The sequence below is a fragment of the Carcharodon carcharias genome, chromosome 4 (genome assembly GCF_017639515.1).
Source record: "Carcharodon carcharias isolate sCarCar2 chromosome 4, sCarCar2.pri, whole genome shotgun sequence".
Lineage (NCBI taxonomy): Eukaryota > Metazoa > Chordata > Chondrichthyes > Lamniformes > Lamnidae > Carcharodon > Carcharodon carcharias.
Window position 1 is genome coordinate 25201073 of NC_054470.1, and position 22774 is coordinate 25223846.

At 44.9% G+C, this 22774-nt stretch overlaps 1 protein-coding gene across 7 annotated transcripts in view; it reads left to right on the forward strand.

Moving 5' to 3' along the window:
• Positions 1 to 22774, forward strand: part of vps13a (vacuolar protein sorting 13 homolog A) — a 524014-nt gene that overhangs the window by 212068 nt on the left and 289172 nt on the right. For all 7 annotated transcript variants that reach the window (XM_041186720.1, XM_041186723.1, XM_041186721.1 and 4 more), the window contains exon 29: positions 14168 to 14333. In XM_041186720.1, the coding sequence (XP_041042654.1) occupies positions 14168 to 14333 (166 nt within the window). The remainder of the gene's footprint in view (positions 1 to 14167; positions 14334 to 22774) is intronic.

The following is a 22774-nucleotide window of genomic DNA, read 5'->3' on the forward strand; positions in this document are numbered from 1 at the left end:
CACCATAGTGTCAGATCATAAGCTATTCGTGGGTTTATTTAGTGAAGGGAAAGCCATTCCGCCAATAGCCTCAGCTAGAATTCAACATTGGGTTTGATTTTATCGGTGTATGAGTACACCACTATGTACCATCCAGGTGTGCATGTTTCAGAATACACAGAATATATATATTCCAATGAGAAAGAAAAATTCTGAGGGGAGGGCCCACCATTAACTAAAAAGTTAAAGACAGTTTCAAACTTAAAGCATATAATTGCACAAAGATGGGTGGTAGGTCAGAAGATTGGAAAAAATATAAGGAATAGCAAAGTAAACAAAGATTAATAAGGGAAAATTAGAGTATGGGAGAAAGTTAGCTAGTAATATAAAGACAGTAGGAGTTTCTATAGATATTTAAATAAGAAAAGAGTTAACAAAGTGAGCTTTGGTCCAATAGAAAATGATTCTGGGGGATTCATCATGGAAAGTAGGGGGATGGAGGATGAATTAAACAGGTATTTTGCTTTGGTCTTCACTATAGGGGTCACAAGTAACGTTTCAGAAATAGCTGTAAACCAGGAAATGGAAGGGATGGAAGAACTCAGAAAAATTACAACCACCAGTGAAGTGGTATTGAGAAAATTGTTGGGGCTACGGGCTGACAAATCCCCAGGTCCCAAGGGACTTCACCCTAAGGCCATGAAAGAAGTGGGCAGTGAGATAGTTGATGCAATGGTTTTAATTTTCCAAAATTTCCTAGATTCGGGTAAGGTTCCATTAAATTGGAAAATAGCAAATATAACTCCTTTATTCAAAAAGGGAGGGAGACAGAAAGCAGGAAACAACAGGCCTGTTAGCCTAACATTGGTCATAGGGAAAATGGTAGAAGCTATAAAAGATATTATAGCTGGGCACTTAGAAAAATTCAAGGCAATCAGGCAGAGTCAACATGGTTTTGTAAAAGGGAAATCATGTTTAACCAATTTATTGGCATTCTTTGAGGGAGTCGCATGCTGTGGATAAAGGGGAACCGGTGGATGCACTGTACTTAGATTTCCAGAAGGCATTTGATAAAGTGCCACGTTAAAGGTTATTGCAGAAAATAAAAGCTCATGGTGTAGGGGTGACATATTGGCTAGCTAACAGGAGGCCGAGAATTGGCATAAATGGGTCTTTTCCTGGTTGGTAGGATGTGTGCAGTTTTGGTCTCCTTATCTGAGGAAGGATGTTCTTGCTATCCAGGGAGTGCAGCGAAGGTTTAACAGACTGATTCCTGGGATGGCGAGACTGACATATGAGGCGAGCTTGAGTCGTTTAGGATTATATTTTCTGGAGTTCAGAAAAATGAGGGGGATCTCATAGAAACCTATAAAATTCTAACAGGACTGGACAGGGTAGATGCAAGAAGGATGTTCTCGATGATGGGTGAGTCCAGAACCAGGGGGTCACACTCTGAGGATACTGGGTAGACCATTTAGGACTGAGGTGAGAAATTCCTTCACCCAGAGAGTGGTGAGCCTGTGGAATTCGTTACCACAGAAAGTAGTTGAGGCCAAAACATTGTATGTTTTCAAGAAGGATTTAGATATAGCTCTTGGGGCAAAAGGGATCAAAGGATATGGGGAGAAAGCGGGTGCAGGCTATTGAGTTAGATGATCAGTTGTGATCATAATGAATGGCAGAGCAGGCTCGAAGGGCCAAATGGCCTACTCCTGCTCCTATTTTCTATGTTTCTATAAGTGGTGTGCCACAGGGATTGGTACTGGGACGTCAAACTTTTACAATTTATTTAAATGACATGGATGAAGGGACCAAAGGAATGGTTGCTAAATTTGCTTACAACACAAAGATAGGTAGGAAAGTAATTTGTGAAAAGGACGTAAGGAGGCTACAATGTGACATAAATAGGTTAAGTGAGTGGGCATAGATCTGGCATATGGAATATGATGCGGGCAAATGTGAAATCATTCATTTTGGCAGGAAGAATGAGAAAAGGAGCTTATTATCTAAATGATTAGAGATTGCAGAGCTCTGAGATTCAGAGGGATCTGGGTGTCCTAGTGCAAGAATCACAAAAGGTGAGTATGTAGGTACAGCAGATAATTGGAAAGCTAATAGAATATTATAACTTATTGTGAGGGCAATTGATTAGAAAAGTAGGGAAATTATTCTTCAGTTTACAGGGCATTGGTGAGAACACATCTGAGTATTGTGCACAGTACTGGTCTCCGTATTTAAAGAAAAATGTAAGTGTGTTAGAAGCAGTTCAGAGAAGGATTTCTACACTAATACCAGAATGGGCAGGTTACCTTATGAGGACAGGTCAGACTTGCATCCACTGGAGTTTAGAAGAGTAAGAGGCGACTTGATTGAAATATATAAGATCCTAAGGGGTCTTGACAGGGGGGATGTGGAGAGGATGTTTCCTCTAGTGGGAGAATATAGAACTAAGGGTCACTGTTTAAAAATAATGGGTCACTTATTTAAGAAAGAGCTGAAGAGAAATTTTTTCTTTCAAGTGTTGTGAATTTTTGGAATGCTCTTCCTCAAAAGGTGGTGGAAGCAGAGTATTTGAATACTTTTAAGGCAGAGCTAGATAGATTCTTGATTAACAAGGGGGTGAAAGGTTATCAGGGGTAGGCAGGAATGCGGGGTTGAGGTTACATTCAGATCGGCCATGATCTTATTGAATTGCGGAGCAGGTTCAAGGGGCTGAGTGGCCTACTCCTGCTCCTAATTCATATGTTCATATGTCCAGTCATCTTCCGTTACCGGATAGCATTGTACGTGCTCCAGTGCCGCAAGAAGTTGTATTTGTGTTGAATTTCTTGGGCTCCTTGCTGGTCTGTGTGAAGCAAATAAGGAATTGAACAAAGTGGGATCCAATTTTGTCAAAAGTCCGAGACTAGGTATTGCAAGGATGGTCAAATTCACCGGTGTCTGAAGAGTTGAGACCATTCCATGCCCGTAAAACAGTTGCCAAGATGAAATCTTGTTGTGAGGCTTAAATATTTCCAATTCTCCAGTCCTCTGGCACCACCCCTGAATCTAAGGAAGACTGCAAAATTATGACTTGTGCCTCCGCATTTTCCAATGTCAATTCCCTCAGTCTCCCTGGATGCCTCTCGTCCTGTCGAGATGCTTTATCCACTTGAAGTTACAAATTGTTAACCCTTCTAGTGTCTGAATTACATCCTCTTTCACCTTGACCTAGTTAGTATCATCTTCCTTGGCAAAGACCGATGCAAAATATTCATTTAATATCTCAGCTATGCACCCTGCCTCCATGTGTAAATCCACTTTGTTATGGACAGGTGGGGGCTTAATTTAAAACAGCCCTGATTTCTCCTCTCACTATCTGACTGTAAACAGAAAAGTGGGTTTGATGTTGATTACCCCTTTATATGGTGGTGTATTTTCCCAATCCCTTGGTTTTGCTGTGATTCAATTCCCTATTAATAGTGTACTAAAAGGGTTAGTTTATTTTTACAGACACTCAAAACATGGAAGAGGGTTGTTGCCATGTAGCTCCCGGTACATTCAGACAATAAAAGGGGGATAAAGGAAAGAAAGAGGTACAGGGCAAAGACCACAGACAAAAAAAGAATTATTGTTTCACCTGAGTCTAGAGTCCAGAATCCAAAGTCCAATGGTGTGTCATTTCAGAGATTAGCAGGCTGAAGCTGATGCTGTGTAATCCACTTTTCCAGTAGCGTATGCTGAGGAGAGCTCAGATCTATCCTGGCTGCTTTCCCAAGGATCGTTCAGTAATACAAAGGGCAGAATTTCCTGTGCCTGCTGGCAGCGGGCATGATAGGTGGTGTGAGCGGACAATATGGCGCGATGAGTTTCAGGACAGCAGGAAGGCAGGTTGCGATTGTCCACTCAGCCCACCAATAGCGGGCCACATTTCTCGCCATCAGTCGTTGGGAACTTCATTGTAATACATCAGCATATCATTATCAGGCCATCCCGCCAGGCTCTTGCACCCACACTGGATCATCCGTCCACATCGGCGGGAAAGCACGCCAGCGTGTTTCGCAACAGCACAGAGGCAACATGCACTTGGCCCGCACTTTGGGTGAACTGGAAGTGAATGCACAGCAACATTTGCAGAGCTCACCAGGGTCACCTGTTCCTTTGCAGGCTTCAGGGGCACTGGGGGGTCGGGGTTAAGTCCCGCCCTGCCTCGGAGGTGACTTTTGAAGGTGAGGGGGAGCGGGGGGCATGTGCAGCCCTGCCTCTGAGGTGACGAGGGTAAGGGGGAGCGGGGAGCAGGAACAGCCCTGCCTCTGAGGCGACTCATGAGGGTGAGGGAGAGCGGGGCCAAGTGCAGCACCACTTTTGAGATGACTTGTGAGGGGAAGCAAGTGTAGCCTTGTCTTTGAGGCAACTGGTGGCAGGGAAAGGGAGTCCTGTCGTTGAATATAATGCACAAGCATTTGGGGTGGGGGGATAGGGTGGGCGAGGGAAGTGGCCACACATTTGGGAAACCTGTAGAAAGTGACTGTTCCCCTGCAACTGAGGCAGTTCAGGCGCAGAGACATTGATATGATTGGACTCGGGTTCCTAGCTTATCTGCCTATTTATGCAATGCAGAGGCATCAAAGTGCCACCAAGTTCTGCAGGGCTATCCCCCCCTCCCCCTCCCCCCCGCCCCCCGCCCAGCACAAACTCAAGAACACATTGGTAGACTGCAGAGCAGTTGGACTGCAAATGTTTTACAATCTCCTCGCTAAAGCTGGCCTTGTAGCAGTCACTGCTGGAGGAGCTCACTTGCAATGCCAGTCACTGCTGGAGGCACTCACTTGCAATGCCAGTCACTGCTAGAGGCGCTCACTTGCAATGCCAGTCACTGCTGGAGGCGCTCACTTGCAATGCCAGCATCCCGGTTTGGACCAGTCTTCCCCCATGGCTGAAGCTAACAGGGCAGCCATGCAGTGCACTAAACTCTGGCCATCCTAGTGGTGGCCAGCACACCCCAGGAAGCATAAAGGGGCTGTCACACTTAACCAGGGCAGGTTCTTAGTGCACCCATGCTAATCATCTGTCTCTGTCTGTCTCATCCTGCAGGAGGAGTACATCAGGATCATGGAGCCTGGTGAACTAGCTGTATGCCTGATGGCCTACAGACAATGGAGGAGAGAGCGACAGGCTCCTAGCTGCGCAGAGGCAGGAGCAGCAACCTCAGGAAGAACCTCAGCAACTTCCTGCACACTCCACCCAATAGCCACAATGAGCTGGCACCCAGCAACACCCAGGTCTATAGACGCCGCTTTTCATTCTTGCAGATGACTGAGAACCAGTCTTGCCAAAGACTGCGAACGTCTGGGGAACTGGTCGCTCACATCTGCCAGTTACTGCAGGATTTGGCACCACAAGGACATGAGGGCATCCACTGCCAGAAGCTGTGAAAGTGACTGCAGTGCTCAATTTCCATGCTCGTGGCTCCTTTCAGGGCTGCACGGGTGACCTCTGTGGGATCTCTCAAGCCTCCACCCACAAATGCATCCATGACATCACGGATGCCATCTTCACAAGGGCACACAACTTTGTGCATTTCGCCTGGCACCAGGACAGCCAGGGTGCAAGAGCAATTGGATTCGCCCAGATCTCGGGTTTCCCTCAGGCACAGGGTGCAATCAACTGCACTCATGGTGCTCAGATCTCCATCGCAACACATGGTGGACAACATCAGCCGCAAGGGCTTCCATTCGCTGAATGTGCAGAAGGTGTGCAGCTGCCAGAAACGCATCCTGCAGGTGCATGAATGGTTTCCAGGGTGTGTGCACGACCTACATCCTCTGACAGTCACAGATCCCTGGGGTCTTCCAGGGTCCACAGAAGCTGCAGGGATGGCTCCTTTGCTGGGGGGGTGGGGGGGCTACCTGCAGAGGCCGTGGCTGATTACACCCGTGTGGCGGATCAGACTGCAGCAGAGTGACTGTATAATGAGGCTCATGCTGCAGCTCGCAACTTGGTGGAGCAGACCATTGGGATACTGAAAATTAAGTTCCAGTGCCTGGACCAGTCTGGTGGAGCCCTGTGAGAAAGTCCGCAAAGGGTGTCACGCATTGTCGTCTCCTGCGCCCTTCACAACCAAGCACTCCAATGGGCAGACGAGTTGGCTGAGGAGGAGATGGAAGAGCTGCATGTCTCCTCCGATGAGGGAGGATGCCAATGGGAATGAGGCTGAGGAAGTCCTCGGAGGTGATGATGACTGGGATGAGGCCCTCGCACTGGCTAGACAAGGCAGGCATGCTTGCTAGGCCCTCATAGCTAGATTTGTGGAGGATGAAGATGACGACATTCAGTGAGGGGACCCCATAGTTCTTCACATCGCATTTGTGAACGTTTGACTCCAGTCTGGCTTATGGCATTGCAAATACCCTCTGTGAGAATGCTCCTGTCATGGAGAGGTGCTGGAGGGCCTAATAGTCGCTCGATTGCAGGAGAATGATGATGACATACATTGAAGACACTGAATAAAACTTCACACAGCCAAGAAAACGCCAGACTCCTGTCAGGCCGAGGGCAGCTTGCTTGCACTCAGTGATCAGGATCATTTCATGGAGAAGCAGGCATGAAACTTTAGAAGCATCCGATGCTTTGTCAACGTTCAGCACCGGAGCCCTTCAGGAGCTGGAGCACAGCATCAGTGGTCACAGATGCTGATCAGATTGGGGCCAGCCCCTCCTTATAGGTGCTGAGAGCACACCGGGTCAATGAGAGCACCTTGTGATGCCTGTCTGCCACATTCTGGCAGCAATGATAAGCACTGCGGAGATGCAGGCATCATTGATGGCTCCAGTAAGTGTGAGGCCGGACCATCACTTCGGTCTGACAGTCGCACAAAGCACAGGGAAGAGGCCCTGCCTTTATCTTGTGCAGAAAGGTTTCACATCTGAGTGACAAGAACATTGCTCATCGGAACAAGGAGCCCTAGGCAGGAAGACATTCTTAGGAGTTTATTGACAATATTAAACAATATGTACAAGTGATTAACGCCCATGCCCAGGCTATGCAATCCCCTGTTCTGTGGTTACATTCGTGGTCGGGTGTCCTTGGAGAGGGAGCATGCGGTGTCTTCCAGCACCGTCGAGGCCTTCCATGCTCGGTGGGCATCACGGGGACTGGGGTGCTTTATCGCATTTTGATTTGCTGTTTGTAAGTTTCCTTTAAAATTTGTCTTTAGTTTACAATTACACTAACTTAGGGGCTGTGTTTATTTTGTCCCTGATTTTGTTAATTTAGTTTATTTGGTGGACTCTGAAAGAGTTAATTCTCCTTAACTGACCTAACCTTGCCGCTACATCTTGATGCTCCCTGGGCATCCACAATGGTGTTAGAAACAGCCTGCTGACTGCGACACCCTGTCTGTGATGACTTTGGCAGGCGTCCTCTGGAGGGCCCAGGCCTGCTTTCAGGGTCCTTTTGTGTGGCAGTGGCGCCCTCCTTGGCCTGTGGAGCTAGAGCTGCTGAGGTCACAGGAAGAGGGGAGTCAGATGGGCCTGACACCCTCGGAGTCACCTGGATGGATGGGCCTGGAGTGTGCTCCTGCGGATCCTCCTCCCTATAGGTTCCCAGGCTGACTCCTTGAGGAGCAAGGGTAGCTGGAGTAAGATCGAGCTGCCTGGCACCCCTCTTGCTTACACATTGTTGGAGGCCAACTATGGCATCAGCAGTGAAGTTGAGCCAGCACAGCAGTGCAGAAACAAAATCCTGGGCCAAGATCTGCATGGCAGCAGCCACCCTGCCAGCTTTGATCTTGGTGCTTTGGCATGCTGGCGCTATCACCTCGGAGTGAAGGCGGTCGGATTCGTCCATTGTGCCTTACAATCCAAGGAGTGTAGCTGACATCCCTTCCTGATGTTCCTGAGCTTGCCTTTGCAGCCCCAGTAGCTGTGACATGACCGAGTCCAGAGGCTCATCATCTGACTTGGATTCAGCAAATTTCTGGTCTTCAGCTGTCCTTTGAGTGTCGGGCACCTGGGAAGCGCGGTCTCACTGCGGTGTGTGTCTCCGTGCTGGTGGAGGGTGTGGGTGAGCACTATGATGGGACTTCAGGTAGGGTGCCTCCAGATTCTTCTTCAGAGGTTTCTTCGGGGCTTGATTGGAGGCCCTGATTCATGGACTCTTGTCGGCTGATTGGCAAATGTGCGCTTATGGCATGGTTGTCTGATGGATGTTGTACTGCTGGATCCTCACTTGGTAGACCAGCGCCGACCTCACCATCAGCACAGGACCGGTCCATATCCTTGCAGGCCAGTTGGATGACTATTTTCAAAGTCCGTGAAGACCTTGATTTCGGGCCTTCCGCCACCAGTCTGCGACCTCTCTCTCTTGTGTGCCAGCTTGATCTGCATGGATAGAGATGGAGAAAGAGTAAATAGAATGCCTGCCAGGTCAGATGATAAATGTCTGTACATGTGGTATGGTCCATGGACGGGATATGGACAATGACGGTGAGTGTGAGAGAGAGAATGGTGATGTCTCTTGAACTGGTTGTGAATGAGGGCCCTGTGGATGTGTCTGAGGTTTGAAAGTGTGAGAGTTGAGAGTATGAAAAGAGTGACTTACCCTGGTGGAGCGGAGGAGATCATTCATCCTCTTGTGGCACTAGGTGGCCATCCTCTTCTGAGGAGCATTGGTGCTGACTACCGCTGCCACCGCCTCCCAAGCCAGATTGGTCACATTGCTGCCTGTCCTGAGGCCAGAACGGGGATACAGGACATCCTGGCAGACCTCCACGGCACCCAGCAGTTGCTCAAGGGTCCTGTCATTACACCGGGGCGCTGCAGTCTTCTTGCCTTTGAGGGCCATGTCTCCCAGGCAGCAGTGGTGAGCTGGAAGCAATGAGTGCTGTCCTTGCAGCTGGCCTTTAAACATGCACCTGGCGTGATGCAACGGCAGGGTGATGGTGGGCGGGAAAAAAGGAGCCCGCCATGGAAACAGCGTGTTTCCTGGGAGTGCATAAATAATGAGGTGGGCTTGGGACGATACGGCCTGAAAACACACCATTGCCGACGGTGAGTAAAATGTCGTTTTACCTACCGCTACCGCACTTCGTGCAAATTTGGGAAAATTCCGTCAAAGTTTGTGTCTCAATTTATAGTACTTTTAATACAATTGTCAATCACTGATGTTGCTTTAGCACACGAATCGCATAGCCTAATGAACGAGTGGGATACTTTGTGCTGCGGATGTTCTGTTATCTCAATGTTTGGCCTCGGAGTTTGTTAGTATCTGGAGCCTGCTGACTCCCTGTCTGTTTCCTTATCTCCTTAATACCTTGTTCACACAGCTATGAAGGCCATTAAGTTTAATGGCTTGTGATTTTTAGTTAGTTCCACAGTACTGGCGACATATGCCTGCAGTGTTGGCTATATTTCTCATCATTTATAGAAAGAGCTCTCATAGCTACATTTGTCTATTCTAAAGCTATTAATGTACATCTTAATATCAATCTTGGTATGAAACATTTTCAGTTACCTTACTTCAGGCCCAGCTCCTCCTTTTACTATCCTTTTATATGCCTATAGAAGACTTTGAAATTCCCTTTATCCAGTTGTCAATTTCTTTTCATACTCCCTCCTTGCTTCTCTTATTTGCTTTTTCACCTCTCCTATATAGCCTTCTATATTTAGCCTGTTTCTCAATTGTATTTTTGACCTGACATCTGTCATACTCCAATTAGCTCATGGTTCAGGTAGGAATCCAGAGATTATTACCTTTTGAGGTTCTGCTTCTTAATTTAGCTCCTAGCTGCTCATAATGCCAAAGTAGAACCTTTTTCCTAGTCCTATTTATGTTGTTACCCTGACAAGTGGATTCTTCTCAATCCACTGCAAGTTCCTTTTGAGCCCCTAGCTGATGTCCCAAACCCTGGCATTGGGTAGGGAACAGAGCCTTCTGGACTCAGCTGCAGAGAACTGTCTGTGCCCCTGACTATACCGTCCCTCACTACCACTACAGTTATATTTATTCCTCCTGCTTGAATGGATTCCTGCATCACAATGCTATGGTCCATTCAATCATCCTCCCTGCAGCCCCTGCTCTCATTCGTACAAGATGCAAAATCCTCAAACCTGTTGGACAATTCTGAGCACTGAGGCTCCTCCAATGCTGCCTTCTGAATCTCCAAATGTACCTCACTTGCAGCCAGACCCTCCTGTCACTGACTGCAGATGAAATTCAACGTGCCTAGCCTAAAGGGTGTGATTGCCTCCTGGAACAAAGTGTCCAGGTAATCTTCCACCTCCAAAAGTGCAACAGTGTCTGAAGTTCAGACTCTGACTCATCAACTCTGAGCTGACGTTCACTGACACCTACTACAGATGTGGTTGCTATGGATCACACAGTTTTCCACCAGCTCCCAAATGCTACAGCTGCATCTCATCATTTGCTCTGCCACCTTTATTGATTTTTATTTAATTATTTAAGCTTAGAACGCGATAATTATCTGTAGCTGTGTGGTGTAACTATTTAAGCTCTAAATTTAATGCAATACGTGTATCTCCCCAGTATCAGTTTAAACTACTGTCCCTGTGTAGAGAATTTAAAAAACTTAAAATTCACCAACCACTCACCTATCTGCTCACCTAATTAATGCTCTCAAGGTTCAGCTATCATGACCCACTGCTGGTCTCTGGCTCCTCCTCTTGATCCACTTTTTTTTTTATAAAAGGCCAGTGTAGCACCTCCTCCTTCACTGCCTCTCATTCCCTCACTCACCAAATTCCCAAGCTCACGTCTGTTTTAGGCTCCACTCGGTGATGAGCTGCTATCTTCATGTTTGCATACTTTGTGCGCATCGCAATACCTCCTGTGTTTACACCGGTTGAAATTGTACAGAGATGAGTCAGCATTGTTGGCTAGAAAATCCAGTTCAAACTAGCTATCTGATCAACTAATTGTAGCTGTCTCTCCAGTAGGGAACTTGTTCATCCCTGACTAAGAGTGAACAAATTTAACTTTAACAGTAAATTGTAGTTAAATACAAACAAATTTTAGAAAGAGATTAACCTTTAAACTTAAAATTCCCTCACTCTTTCCCAATTTCCCAAGAGTGTACTCTGATGAGCTGCTATCTTCATACTTGTTTACTTCATCCATTTTTTGGTTTGGCTGATTTGGCTGGATTGTGCTGAAAAAATCAGCACAACCTAATGGCAACTCCAGGCCCAGATATGTTGCATATGGTTTTGCTGTGTTTTCACAGCATTAAACTTGATGCAGATGAAAATTATGTCCAATAAAAAAAACCCACCCCATTTACAGTTTCACAGACTAATGGGTAAGAGTTATGAATTTCAATCTCCAATGATCTAGAGGAAGGGGGCGCCCGACCATAGAGGGGTCCAGCAATGGAGGCACACTCCCCGACCAAGGTCTGAGCAGGATAACATGACCTGCTTCCCCACATTCCATAACCACCCCCCCCAACAAAATTGGGGCTGCATAAGAAATGGTCCTTCAGTGGCCATTAATAGGTCACCCAAGGGCCTCAATGGAGTTAGGGCATGCAGGTTACCCTAGGCCTCACCCTTGCCAACCTCTTTTCCCCACCCCCCACCCCTCCTGTGAATTTGCACGTGGGAGGCTGGCGAGAAGGCCACCTGTTGTATTTTACAGGCCTCCCCCCCCCCCCCCCCCCCCCCGCCCACCACAATCCACTCACCTGCAAACCCGCTGGTGGAGCCTGTAAGTTTCTGGCCCAGAATAGTATAGAATAAAGATAGAATTTGATTTATTCAGCCATTGTAAATTCTTCTCCTACTACTTTTCTCTCCCCATGCCTAGTGGTGTATAAGGCAGATGAGACGTGTGCTTACATCAGTTTCCATAGCTGGTTTTGCTGTCGCCAGAGGCTTTAGCTTGAGGGGTACCATTCTGCGCCACGCATGGCTGACCAGGCGACTCTCCCATTCTTTACCGCCTTCCATATGGGTGTTGGAAGGATTTACAGGTTGATAATCAATCTGTTTGGCCACCTTAAGAACACACCTTCCATGGACATCAAGTGCTCAAGTGGGACTCAAATCTGGAAATTCTGGCTCAGAGGCAGGGACACTACCCACTGCTCCACAAGACCTCGCCTACCGTAATAAATTACATAGGAATTAAAATCAGAGTTTGTAACATAAAATTGTCATTTAAGATTAAGTTGTTCCCTAGTGTGCTGACATAGACAGTTTGCATCATAAATGTAGACAGCATAATTTATATTTTAAATTATAATAGATTTATAAATCCAAGAACAGAATATATGCCTTCAAAATGTGAACTCAAATACATTTAATCTAATTATCCCTCTGCTGTATAAACCTGCTTTAGCTGAAGCCTACATTTGGCCTTGACTCTCAATTTGCTTTTATCCAAGAGATCAACTGGGTGTTTAAAATAGGATAAAGGAAAGATAATGGGCCTGATTTTTCAGTCCCGGTGGGACTTAGAACAAGATAAGTGGGTGCTAAAGTTAGTGCCATGGTTTCCTGGCTTCATCTAGTCCTTGGGCCATTCTCTGGAAACGGGTTGGGGTGACGCAGCTACTTGCCCATATGCAGCAGTAGCCAATTAATAAGGGCCTGTTAATGGAGGCATACTGGAATTTTCCAGTCAACCTTCAGGTTCCTGCAGGTGGCAGGGGCTAGTTTAACTGCCTGGAGGAGACCTCATGGCAAGGGCAGAAGACCAGCATTCCAGCGAAACCTACAAGCCCTCCTTAGCTGCCTTCCTGCCTTCCTTGGTTCAGCAGCAGCCTCAGGGACTTTCCCACCCCCCTGCCCACAAGTTGTACCTTATCTGACATCACAGCCTGCTGCATCTTTCAAGCTAAAAGGCCTCTGACCCTCCACCTTTGAGGACCCAACCAGGCAGCAAGCCTGCCTTCTTGCCATTGATTGGCCGCCTGAGGAAAATCACAAGTGGCTATTTCTCAAACAGTGCAAGCCTCTGACCACATTTGAGTTTGATAGTAGAGTTCAGAAGCCCACAAGGTAAATTTTGCCCAATGTGTGGTTTAATAGTGTACACATTTTTATTTTCCTTATGCATGGATGGCAATTTGAGTAGTTTATTTCATAAAGATGTGAACATGCTCAGTAATAACAATGCATCAGAACCTGGGCAATGTCCAGTCTTGGACTGACAAGTGGCAAGAAACATTTGTGCCACTCAAGTGCCAGGCAATGACCATCTTCAACAGGAAAGAATATAACCATCGCCCTTGGTTAATGGCATTACCATCATTGAATCCACCACTATCAGTATCTTGGGGGTTACTATTGACCAGAAACTGAACTGGACTAGCCATATAAACACTGTGGCTACAACAGCAGGTCAGAGGCTAGGAATCGTGCGACAAGTAACTCACCTCCTGACACGCCAAAGCCTGTCCACCATCTACAAGGCACAAGTCAGGAGTGTGATGGAATATTCCCCACTTGCCTGGATGAGTGCAGCACCCACAACACTCAACAAGCTTGACACTGTCCAGGACAAAGCTGCCCGCTTGATTGGCATCACATCCACAAACGTTCACTCCCTCCACCACCGACGCACAGTAGTAGCAGTGTGTACCATCTACAAGATGCATTGCAGGAACTCACCATGGCTCCTTAGACGGCACCTTCCAAACCCACGACCACTACCACCTAGAAAGACAAGGGCAGCAGACACATTGGAACGCCACCACCTGGAAGTGCACCTCCAAGTCACTCATCATCCTGATTTGGAAACATATAGCTGTTGCTTTGCTGGGTCAAAATCCAGGAGCTCCCTTCCTCGTAGCACTGTGGGTGTACCTACACCACATGGACTGCAGTGGTTCAAGAAGGGCAGCTCACCACCACCACCTAGAGCAACTAGGGATGGGCAATAAATGCTGGCCCAGCCAGTGAAGCCCACATCATGTGAATGAAGTTTTTAAAAATGCAGGATAAGTTCTAAAACACCCACATGTGAGGAGAAAATAGCTACATGAACTTTAATGGAACAGTAAAGGACAGAGTTGGAATTGAATTATTTTTAACTAATGTTTCAAAAGATACCATTGTCAGAAGCAATATTAAACAGATTTCTGTTTTTCATTGACTCAACACTTTTATGTTGTACTTATATAGTCGGGTTCTTTGAGAATTATTTGATATCAGAATGCTCAAGTAGTGTTCTTTAAATTTTAATTTAGGTGAACTTTTCATCATTGGATGTTCATTTACACACTGAAGCTCTGCTGAGTTCCATTCATTTCCTGAAGAGCCTTATCCCATATTCAGAAACCAAGGTCAGCTCAGATGAACAAGTATCTGGTATTGAGGGGAAGAAAGAAGAGATCCTCACAAAGGAAAAAACAGGTAAGAAATATCCAGGTCCAACTGTTCACTTTCTTTATTACATAAAATAACTTCAAATCAGTTTTCTTGCCATCCCTTTTAAGTTGAAGATTCATGCATAATTTTCCCATATTTTCTTATGGGGGAGAATTTTCTCCCCGTTGTGCGGGCTTGGTGGGAGCGGGTGCGTGGCCGATCGGCTGCACGCCCCCGTTTTATGTGGGAGGGCCAATTAAGGCCTGCCCGGCGTGACGCACACTCGGAAGTGCTCAGCGGTCCCTGTGCAGGCAGGGGGAAGAGGGAGAGTCGAGACCTACGCTCTTTCGCGCATGCGTGTGAAAGAGCGCAGAAATCTCCCTGAGGCACAGAGCTGCCTCAGGGAGATTACTTTGATTATCAAAACTTGAAATAAAGAATAGAAAAAATTATTCAGACACGTACCCTCATGTGACAGTGTCACATGTCAATGAATTTTAATAAAAAATTTTATTAAACTTATAAACCCTTCATGAAACCTTGTCCTGCCTATGGATGAGGTTCCATGAAAAATGCGAAGGCCACTGGGCTTAAGGTTAGATGGGCAGCCCTGTTATGAGTTCAGTCGGTATTTAAATGGCCTTAACAGGCCTTTGATAGTTTGGTGGGCGTGTAGCCGACTCCAGTGCGTGCCTCCCAAACTGAAGATTGGAATGACGCGCGGTGATATCAGGACGCATGCCCAGTGTCACCATGCATCATTTCACGAGTTGGCAAGCGGGGCCTGCCCCCGCATGCCGACCAGAAGATTCACACCATGGAGAACTACCAGTAGGCTTAGATTTTAAGAATGCCAGTAATGCACATTTATTTTGTGTAAATTAAATGATGGCTGGCACTAGGTTTTTCGACCATGGTGAACAATACAACCAGTCCAATGTTTTTCTTATCTTTTATTAACATATTTTTCAGCTGGAGGTAATGGATAACAATCAGGTGCCACATTTTTTTCCTCTGCCCTTTGTTATGTCTTTTTGTAGCTCAGTACCATCCTAGATGCTGCATTGACGCACAGCCAAAGGAGAAAATTCTTATTCGTGCATACCAAAAGAACTCCCATAACTTTGCTCAAGACATGCCAGAGGCTTTGGTATTTTATAACATTTAGGATTGTTAATGCCTTGTAGGTCATCGGCAGCATGATGATTAGTAGGTTTGTGGATGACGCAAAGATTGGCCGTGTGGTTAACAGTGAGTTTGAGTGTCTTGGGCTACAGGAAGATATAGACGTGATGGTCAAATGGGCAGATAAGTGGCAGGTGGAATTTAACCCTGAAAAGTGTGAGGTGATACACTTTGGAAAGAGTAATTTGACCAGGAAATATTCAATGAATGGCATGGCACTGAGAAGTTCTGAGGAACAAAGGGACCTTGGCGTGTGTGTCCATAGATCTCTGAAGACAGAGGGGCCTGTTAGTGGGATGGTGAAAAAGGCATATGGGACACCTGTCTTTATCAATTGAGGCATAGATTACAAAAGTAGGGAGGTCTTGTTGGAGTTGTATAGAACCTTGGTGAGGCCACAGCTGGAATAGTGTGTGCTGTTCTGGTCGCCACATTATAGGAAGGATGTGATTCCACTGGAGGGAGTGCAGAGGAGATTCACCAGGATGTTGCCTGGGATGAAACATTTAAGCTCTGAAGAGAGCTCTGAAGATAGACTTGGGTTGTTTTTGTTGGAGAAGAGAAGACTGAGGGGTGACATGATTGAGGTGTACAAGATTATGAGGGGCATGGACAGGGTGGATAGGGAGCAGCTGTTCCCCTTAGTTGAAGGTCAGTCACAAGGGGGCATAAGTTCAAGGTGAGGGGCAGGAGGTTTAGGGGGGATGTGAGGAAAAACTTTTTTATCCAGAGGTGACAGTCTGGAATGTACTGCCTGGGAGGGTGGTGGAGGCGGGTTGCCTCACATCCTTTAAAAAGTACCTGGATGAGCACTTGGCACATCATAATATTCAAGGCTATGGGCCAAATGCTGGTAAATGGGATTAGGTGTGTAGGTCAGGTGTTTCTCTCATGTCGGTGCAGACTCGATAGGCTGCAGGGCCTCTTCTGCACTGTGATTCTGTGATGCAAAATGCAGCAATTGGAAACCTATCTCCTTTTTTTAAGCACTATTAGGGAATGGGAGCATGGTTAATTTTTCATTGGACACTGCCCTGAACTTTAGCAGCAGTCTGGAATGGGGATTCTGGGTCTTGGGGAGTAAGGTTGATGGTGGTTAGCATCACATTTCAGGCATACTATTTTTTTGTTAAAGAGTGTTGTGGAAGATGGGCTACAGAAATACCTGAGAGGAAAGATGAGAGGAAGCCCAAATGAAGCACAAACGCCACAATGAACTGCTTGAGTTGTTTCTGTGCTATATATTTTATTCAAACTGGGCTACCTATCCTATGTTGGGGAAATAAAGGGATGAAGATTAAAAATAAGATTTTTTAAAAATAAGGTAAAGAAAACAGCCCAGATCTTCCGGGTAGCAGCAGTACAGGGCACATTGCTGCTGCTGCTGCTGCTGTGAAGATTTCTGTGCCCCAACATTTTTGTGCTGTTTCTTCTGGGACTTGCTATGCTGGCTGTGATGGATCAGATGATCCTTTTAAGGAGAAGACAAGTGAAGAGATTACACCCCCATCCCCTGCCCTTTTATGACATTAAGTGCCGTATCTTTCAGTGGATGGGTGAGTGGGTGGTGGGATGAGAGCGGATGGTCGGGTTGCATTGGGGTAGTAGGGTCGACCTGTGGGAAATCGTGGGGTTAGGTCTGGTGGTGGGGGTGGGTGTAGTTGGGTCGCGGGGGTTGTGGTGGAGGAGAGGGTCAGTCCTGGTGGTGATTTGGGGGGATGGGGGGCAGGGAGGGGTCATTTATTGGTGCTCAGTTCAGTTATGCTGATGAATCACTGATCTAGACCAGAGATTAACCAGGGACACACATTTCCAGGGTAAGTATCCAGGTACGTCACGCGAATATGGCCCAAATCTCCAACACTGAGATCAGTGTAAGAGAAATTTGGGTAGTGTCTCAAGCAGCTAAAACCAAGTCATTGGAAGTTTAGAGTTCCCAGGCAGTGCATGTGCATGCGGCAGGATTTCCACAGGGTCCCAACGTGCATCATAGCTTTAAGTCTATATTTTGCAGCTGTGAACCTCAGAAGATTTGGGCCAGTGTTTTTGTAAAGTAATAAGCTGAGATAGTTGACATATAGACTAAGTGAGATAGGTATTCAATCTGAAAATCAGGTCACAAAAATCTTTCTATAAAGTAATTTATATGAAACACTTCTTATATTCCACAGATTTCATTCAACAATTTACTTAATTATCTTCTTTCACGTGATTATTTTAAAATAATTTTAATCCAACAAATATGAAACACAAGTACCTAAATTCACACAGGATTATTATACTCAAAAACATTGTTTGACAAAAAATATTTATTTTCGCAATTCATTTGGTTTCATTTGATTTGCTCTTCCTGACTAGTTAATTAGATTTAAATTTTTTACTATATGATTTCTACTAATCGTTCTGTACTTCCTCAGTGTCACTGTCAAAATCTGTTATGACGTGGCAGATGGTGCATGCCACGTGGACCAAATCCAAGAGGGAAACTTGGTTGCACTATCACGACAGTTTTGTAATTTGTATTTATTATGAGAAGATGTGTGCACTGAAATCGGAAGTAATGAGTCCACTAAGACATTTAGAGATTTTTAAAAATTAAATTAAAATATTTATTAACAAAATAAAAGATTTCAAGCACATATGAGACTACAATTACTCACTACTATAAATCTTGGAATTCCCAATTAACCTGACCCCCAGTTATACCCCTTTAAAGCAACAGTCCAAAATAGATTTTAGATTTAAAACAAACTCAGCAAGTTAACACAATACCCATTTGACAGTAGAATTCCAAACAGCTTTTCTGCAACTTCAGTTTCGTTATATAGCAGACTTCTGCACAAATAGTTGGAGGCTTCTTGAAGGTTTTTTCACACTGTCCGGTTAGATCTTACGTGGCCTTTTCCCACATAGCCTTTCATGCCCCTTTATATATGTTTCTCTCTTTTTAATGTGTAAATTCTATTGTTCCATGTGCCTTTGATCCTGTATCTTCCTCCATAATATAAAAACGTTCATGTTGCCAATATTGTCAGTGACCTTTGGAGAAAAATAAACACACTCCTTAGCCTTGTTTATCTGGCTAGTTGTAAGCTGACTAAAATCCCTTTGAAATCCAAATCCCTTAATTTATCTAAAAATGCAAATTCCCCTCACACCTTACATGCTAAGCCAGCATCCATGTTTACTCATTAGCATGTCAAGCACCTAGCATCTTTTGATGATTTCAAGCTTGCAGTCTACTTGACTCCAAATGTAATTAAACCACATAGAAATACCCAACTATACTTACCCCCATAAATCCACTTCACAAGAAACCAGAAAATATTATGAAAATAATTATACTTTCATCATATCTACATCTACACCTATTTCCTCAATGTATGTTAATACTCTGAATACTCCCCATCAGTTTCAAATCTGTAGTATCATTCTTTACATGTTCTGTTACTGTCTGCATCTTCAGTGTTTGTTGAAACATTAAATATTTCCTGATAGACAACATTAGAAGTTCTTCCTTGAGCCAACCTAAAGAGATTTCTTGGCAATTCTTCTCATCTGTTTGCTGATATTTTGCTGATGATGTTTTTCAAGAAGTGTTTTGATTTTGTTGCTCCCAAAGAAGAATATTCACTGGGTCAGGTGGCATGCTTAAGGGTGGCAATTGCACTTTACCATTTGCACAAGCCTTGAAAGTGGCTGTTTTTTCCACTTTGCCACATCATAATATTTACGTGCTGCAGAATATAATTGTGGCAGTAGATCAGAGTCAGCCTCATAGGTGCGGAATTTCATGGAGTTGGGAATGCACTGTGGACCGTTTAAAAATGGTGGATGAGACCTGCATGCAGAAGTCATTTCAAACATATTCAATATTTCAAAGGGCAAGGACCAGGGTGTGATTCACACAGGAGGGAATGCCAAACTTAGCGATGCCAGTTGAATTTAGTGCTGAGTGTAAACAGACCCTGTTTTGGCTATAGCAAGGGCTTTAACTCGCAGTGTAGAAGTCACAAATTGATGGAGTAGACATAAAAGCTCTTGAAGGGCAGATCAGGTCTGTTTAAATATTGTGATTTGATGTTTTTTAAATCACCCGCTCTTTAAACTTTTAATTTGAAAAAGGCTGAAGCTGTTAACGAGAGTTTAACTAACCTTCTGTTGAATTGCTTTGATTGGTGTATCTCAGGTTATCTCGTGTAGGTTAGGAAAAAAACATCCGTTCCTGAAGTCTCAATAGTATTTTGTTGACATTCCCCAAGAACTACTGTTCTGTCATCAATTCCTGGTTGAGTTTCAAAAGCTATAGTTATCTCAGCAGAGGTTCTGAGTTCGCAGATTGTTTGGCAGTTTAAAGAGGCTATTAAAGGATTAGCTGCCTTTGTGGCTACTGAATAAAACTTTGTTTTTATAAGAGATTGAACACATTAGATTTAAAAGCTTTGAATTGGTTTCATGAATCAGAGTCTTTTTGCTATCACGTGTGCATGAATGACAGCTGTGTCAGGTTGTTAGAAATTTAATTTTATTTCATCTCCACATGGCCCCTGAGGCCTGCCTATCGTGGATACTGGGTGATTGGCTGTGTAGGTAGTATGGGGATATGGAGTATTGGGGAGAGGTTGCAGGCATAAGTTGTCAAATAGGGGTTAAGGAGATACGAGGGGCTGTGAGTGGGCAGACATGATGGACATGTAGGGTATAAAGGGACATGAGGGGTGGGTAGGGGACATGAGTTGGTATTGAGGAGCCTTGGGAGTGTTACGGGGGTGGTGAAGGGGTGTGAGTGGTGAGGGCTAGAGGGTCCACCAGTTTCTAAAGCAACTGGTCCTAAATCCCAGCGAATCAAGTTGAGCCTACTAACCAGTCAACCTTGGCACTCCTTTGCCCCCATGGCCGCCTACAATCTATTTCAAAGGTCAGCGGGCCCAATTCTATCTCATTCACAGACTTCACTTCTTTACCATCATCTTGAACATTCAACCAATAGTTAAACATATCAGTAACTTTGCCAGCAGACCCTATGGCCAGGATTTTCCCCTCGGCGATTTGTGGGTGGGGCCCGGTCGCCAATGGGAAAATGCCGCGGGATGACATTGGGAGGAATCCCTGATGTCATCCTGGGCCATTTAAATTTTTAGGAAGGTGGGTGGACAGCGAAATGGTCTATTGAGGCCATTGACAGGCTAGTTAAACTACTTAAAGACCTGCCCGGCCAACCTTAAGGCTGGCAGGCAGGCCAGGAGCCCCAGCGGGCTTCTGATTATTCACGAAACTTCATCCACTGGCGGGATGAAGTTTCATGTCCATTTTGTACAAAAATAATAAAGTTTATGTGTTCTTTATTAACATGTCCCATCTCATGTGACATTGTCACATGATGGGGACATGTTAATAATTTTTTAAAGTTTCTTTTTTTAAAGTTTTTACCACTCAGTATTCTCCCTGAAACAGGACTTTGCCTCAGGGAGAAATGCGCTCTTTTGCGCATACACACGGAAGAGCGCACTTTGACAGATGGGGAATCCCTCCTCCCCCTCCTGTCGGGGATGCCACTTAAAATGGTGGCGGGCCCTGTTTCAGTGGCGGGGGTCGGCTGCCCGACTGCCGCCAAGCCGGTGGGGCCCGCCCGCCATCCAAGGGCAAGGTTCTGCCCTATAATTGTTGTATCATTCTGTTCACTACACCTGTCAAGAGTATATTCACCTATTCACCAGTCTGGAAGTTGATATGATAGCTCTGTGATGTGTGTCATGATTGCTTACATTACCCCTATATAGCCCTGGCTCTACAATATCCTGTCCTCAAGACCTTCATCAAAAAAATATGAGCACTTTCAATGATTTTTATCAGTTGCTCAGAGTCCAAGATTTTATAATTAATTCTGATTAATCATGAGGAATGAATGTTTGCAATTTGATTGCTATGTTTGATAAGTACTGTCTTACCATCATGACCTAATACCTTACCAAGGCCTTTTCATTCGCCTTGACCTACTAAATCGCCTGAATTGATGTCTCTCTACGATGGTCTTATACGATGTCTCAAAGCTCTCCAATTTTTTCTGAGACTTCAGCCTTGTTGCAAGCCAGTCTTCCTGTATGTAAAACAATCAAATCTGCAGAGAGTATGGAACTTTCTAGAGCAGGAAAACTACACAATTTGGGCTTTCGCCAATAGACTAATTAATAAGGACCATATTTGCCAACCAACTGGAATGAATTCTTTGCATCAATTCAACATTATAGGTATCTCTCTAGAGACTACATCAGTACTTATAGAATGGCTTGCTCAGCTATTTCACACAGAAATGTGTTACCAATGCCAAACCTAAAACAAGCAGTAATTTTATATCTTGCATCTATCCTCACTACTTAGTGAGGATAGATGCAAGATAACATTTTGATTAAGATAAAAGCAAAATACTGCGGGTGCTGGAAATCTTAAACAAAAACAAAAATTGCTGGAAAAACTCAGCAGGTCTGACAGTGTCTGTGGAAAGGAAGACAGAGTTAACGTTTCAAGTCCACATGACTCTTCATCAGAACCATTTGCAACATTTTGACTAATCTGCCCACATACTTGTAGGAGTCTGTGACCAAGAAATTCAGCCCAAGACTAAAACTCCTGTGATCAGTATAATTTGTTCAAATTTACCACAATCTTCATCCTTTTCCTCAGAATTCTCTGCTTCACATGTCATTTCGAGTTCCACACCTCCCTGCTTTGGGCAGTTCATCACGTGATTCTTCAGGACACACCTGAAGCACTCAAGAACTATTCTTTGGGCATTTTTGGGTTTTGTTTCCTTATTATTTATGTTCTACTTCTCTCTTTTGCTGTAATAGCCAAATCTGCCAAAGGTTCTTTCATCCTCATTCCACCTGCCTTTGACCTTTCCATTATGTTGATGCCTCTCTCCCGTATCTGGATCATTTCAAAATCTGGCAATCATTGTTGTTTGTCACTGCGGAATGTCCCATTTGTTCCACAAAGGCAGAAGGAAATGTCTGTTTCCCCAGGAATTTTTTCAAGGCAGCAGACAGAGGATCCAACAGGGTCTCCCTCTCCAAGTAACAGACATCAGTTGGAATCAAGTGCCAGTCCATAGGAGACATCTTTGCACAATCCAGCAATTTATGTGCTTTTTTCGATATTTAAGATCCCCAAATGAATTTTGTGAATCTTATCTTTGAATGTCCAAGCTACATTCCACCATTGAATGACCATCAATTTTTCAAAATCTTTTAAAGTCTGACCATTTTCAAAATCTTTTAAAGTCTGACTATGTCCCGCTGGCA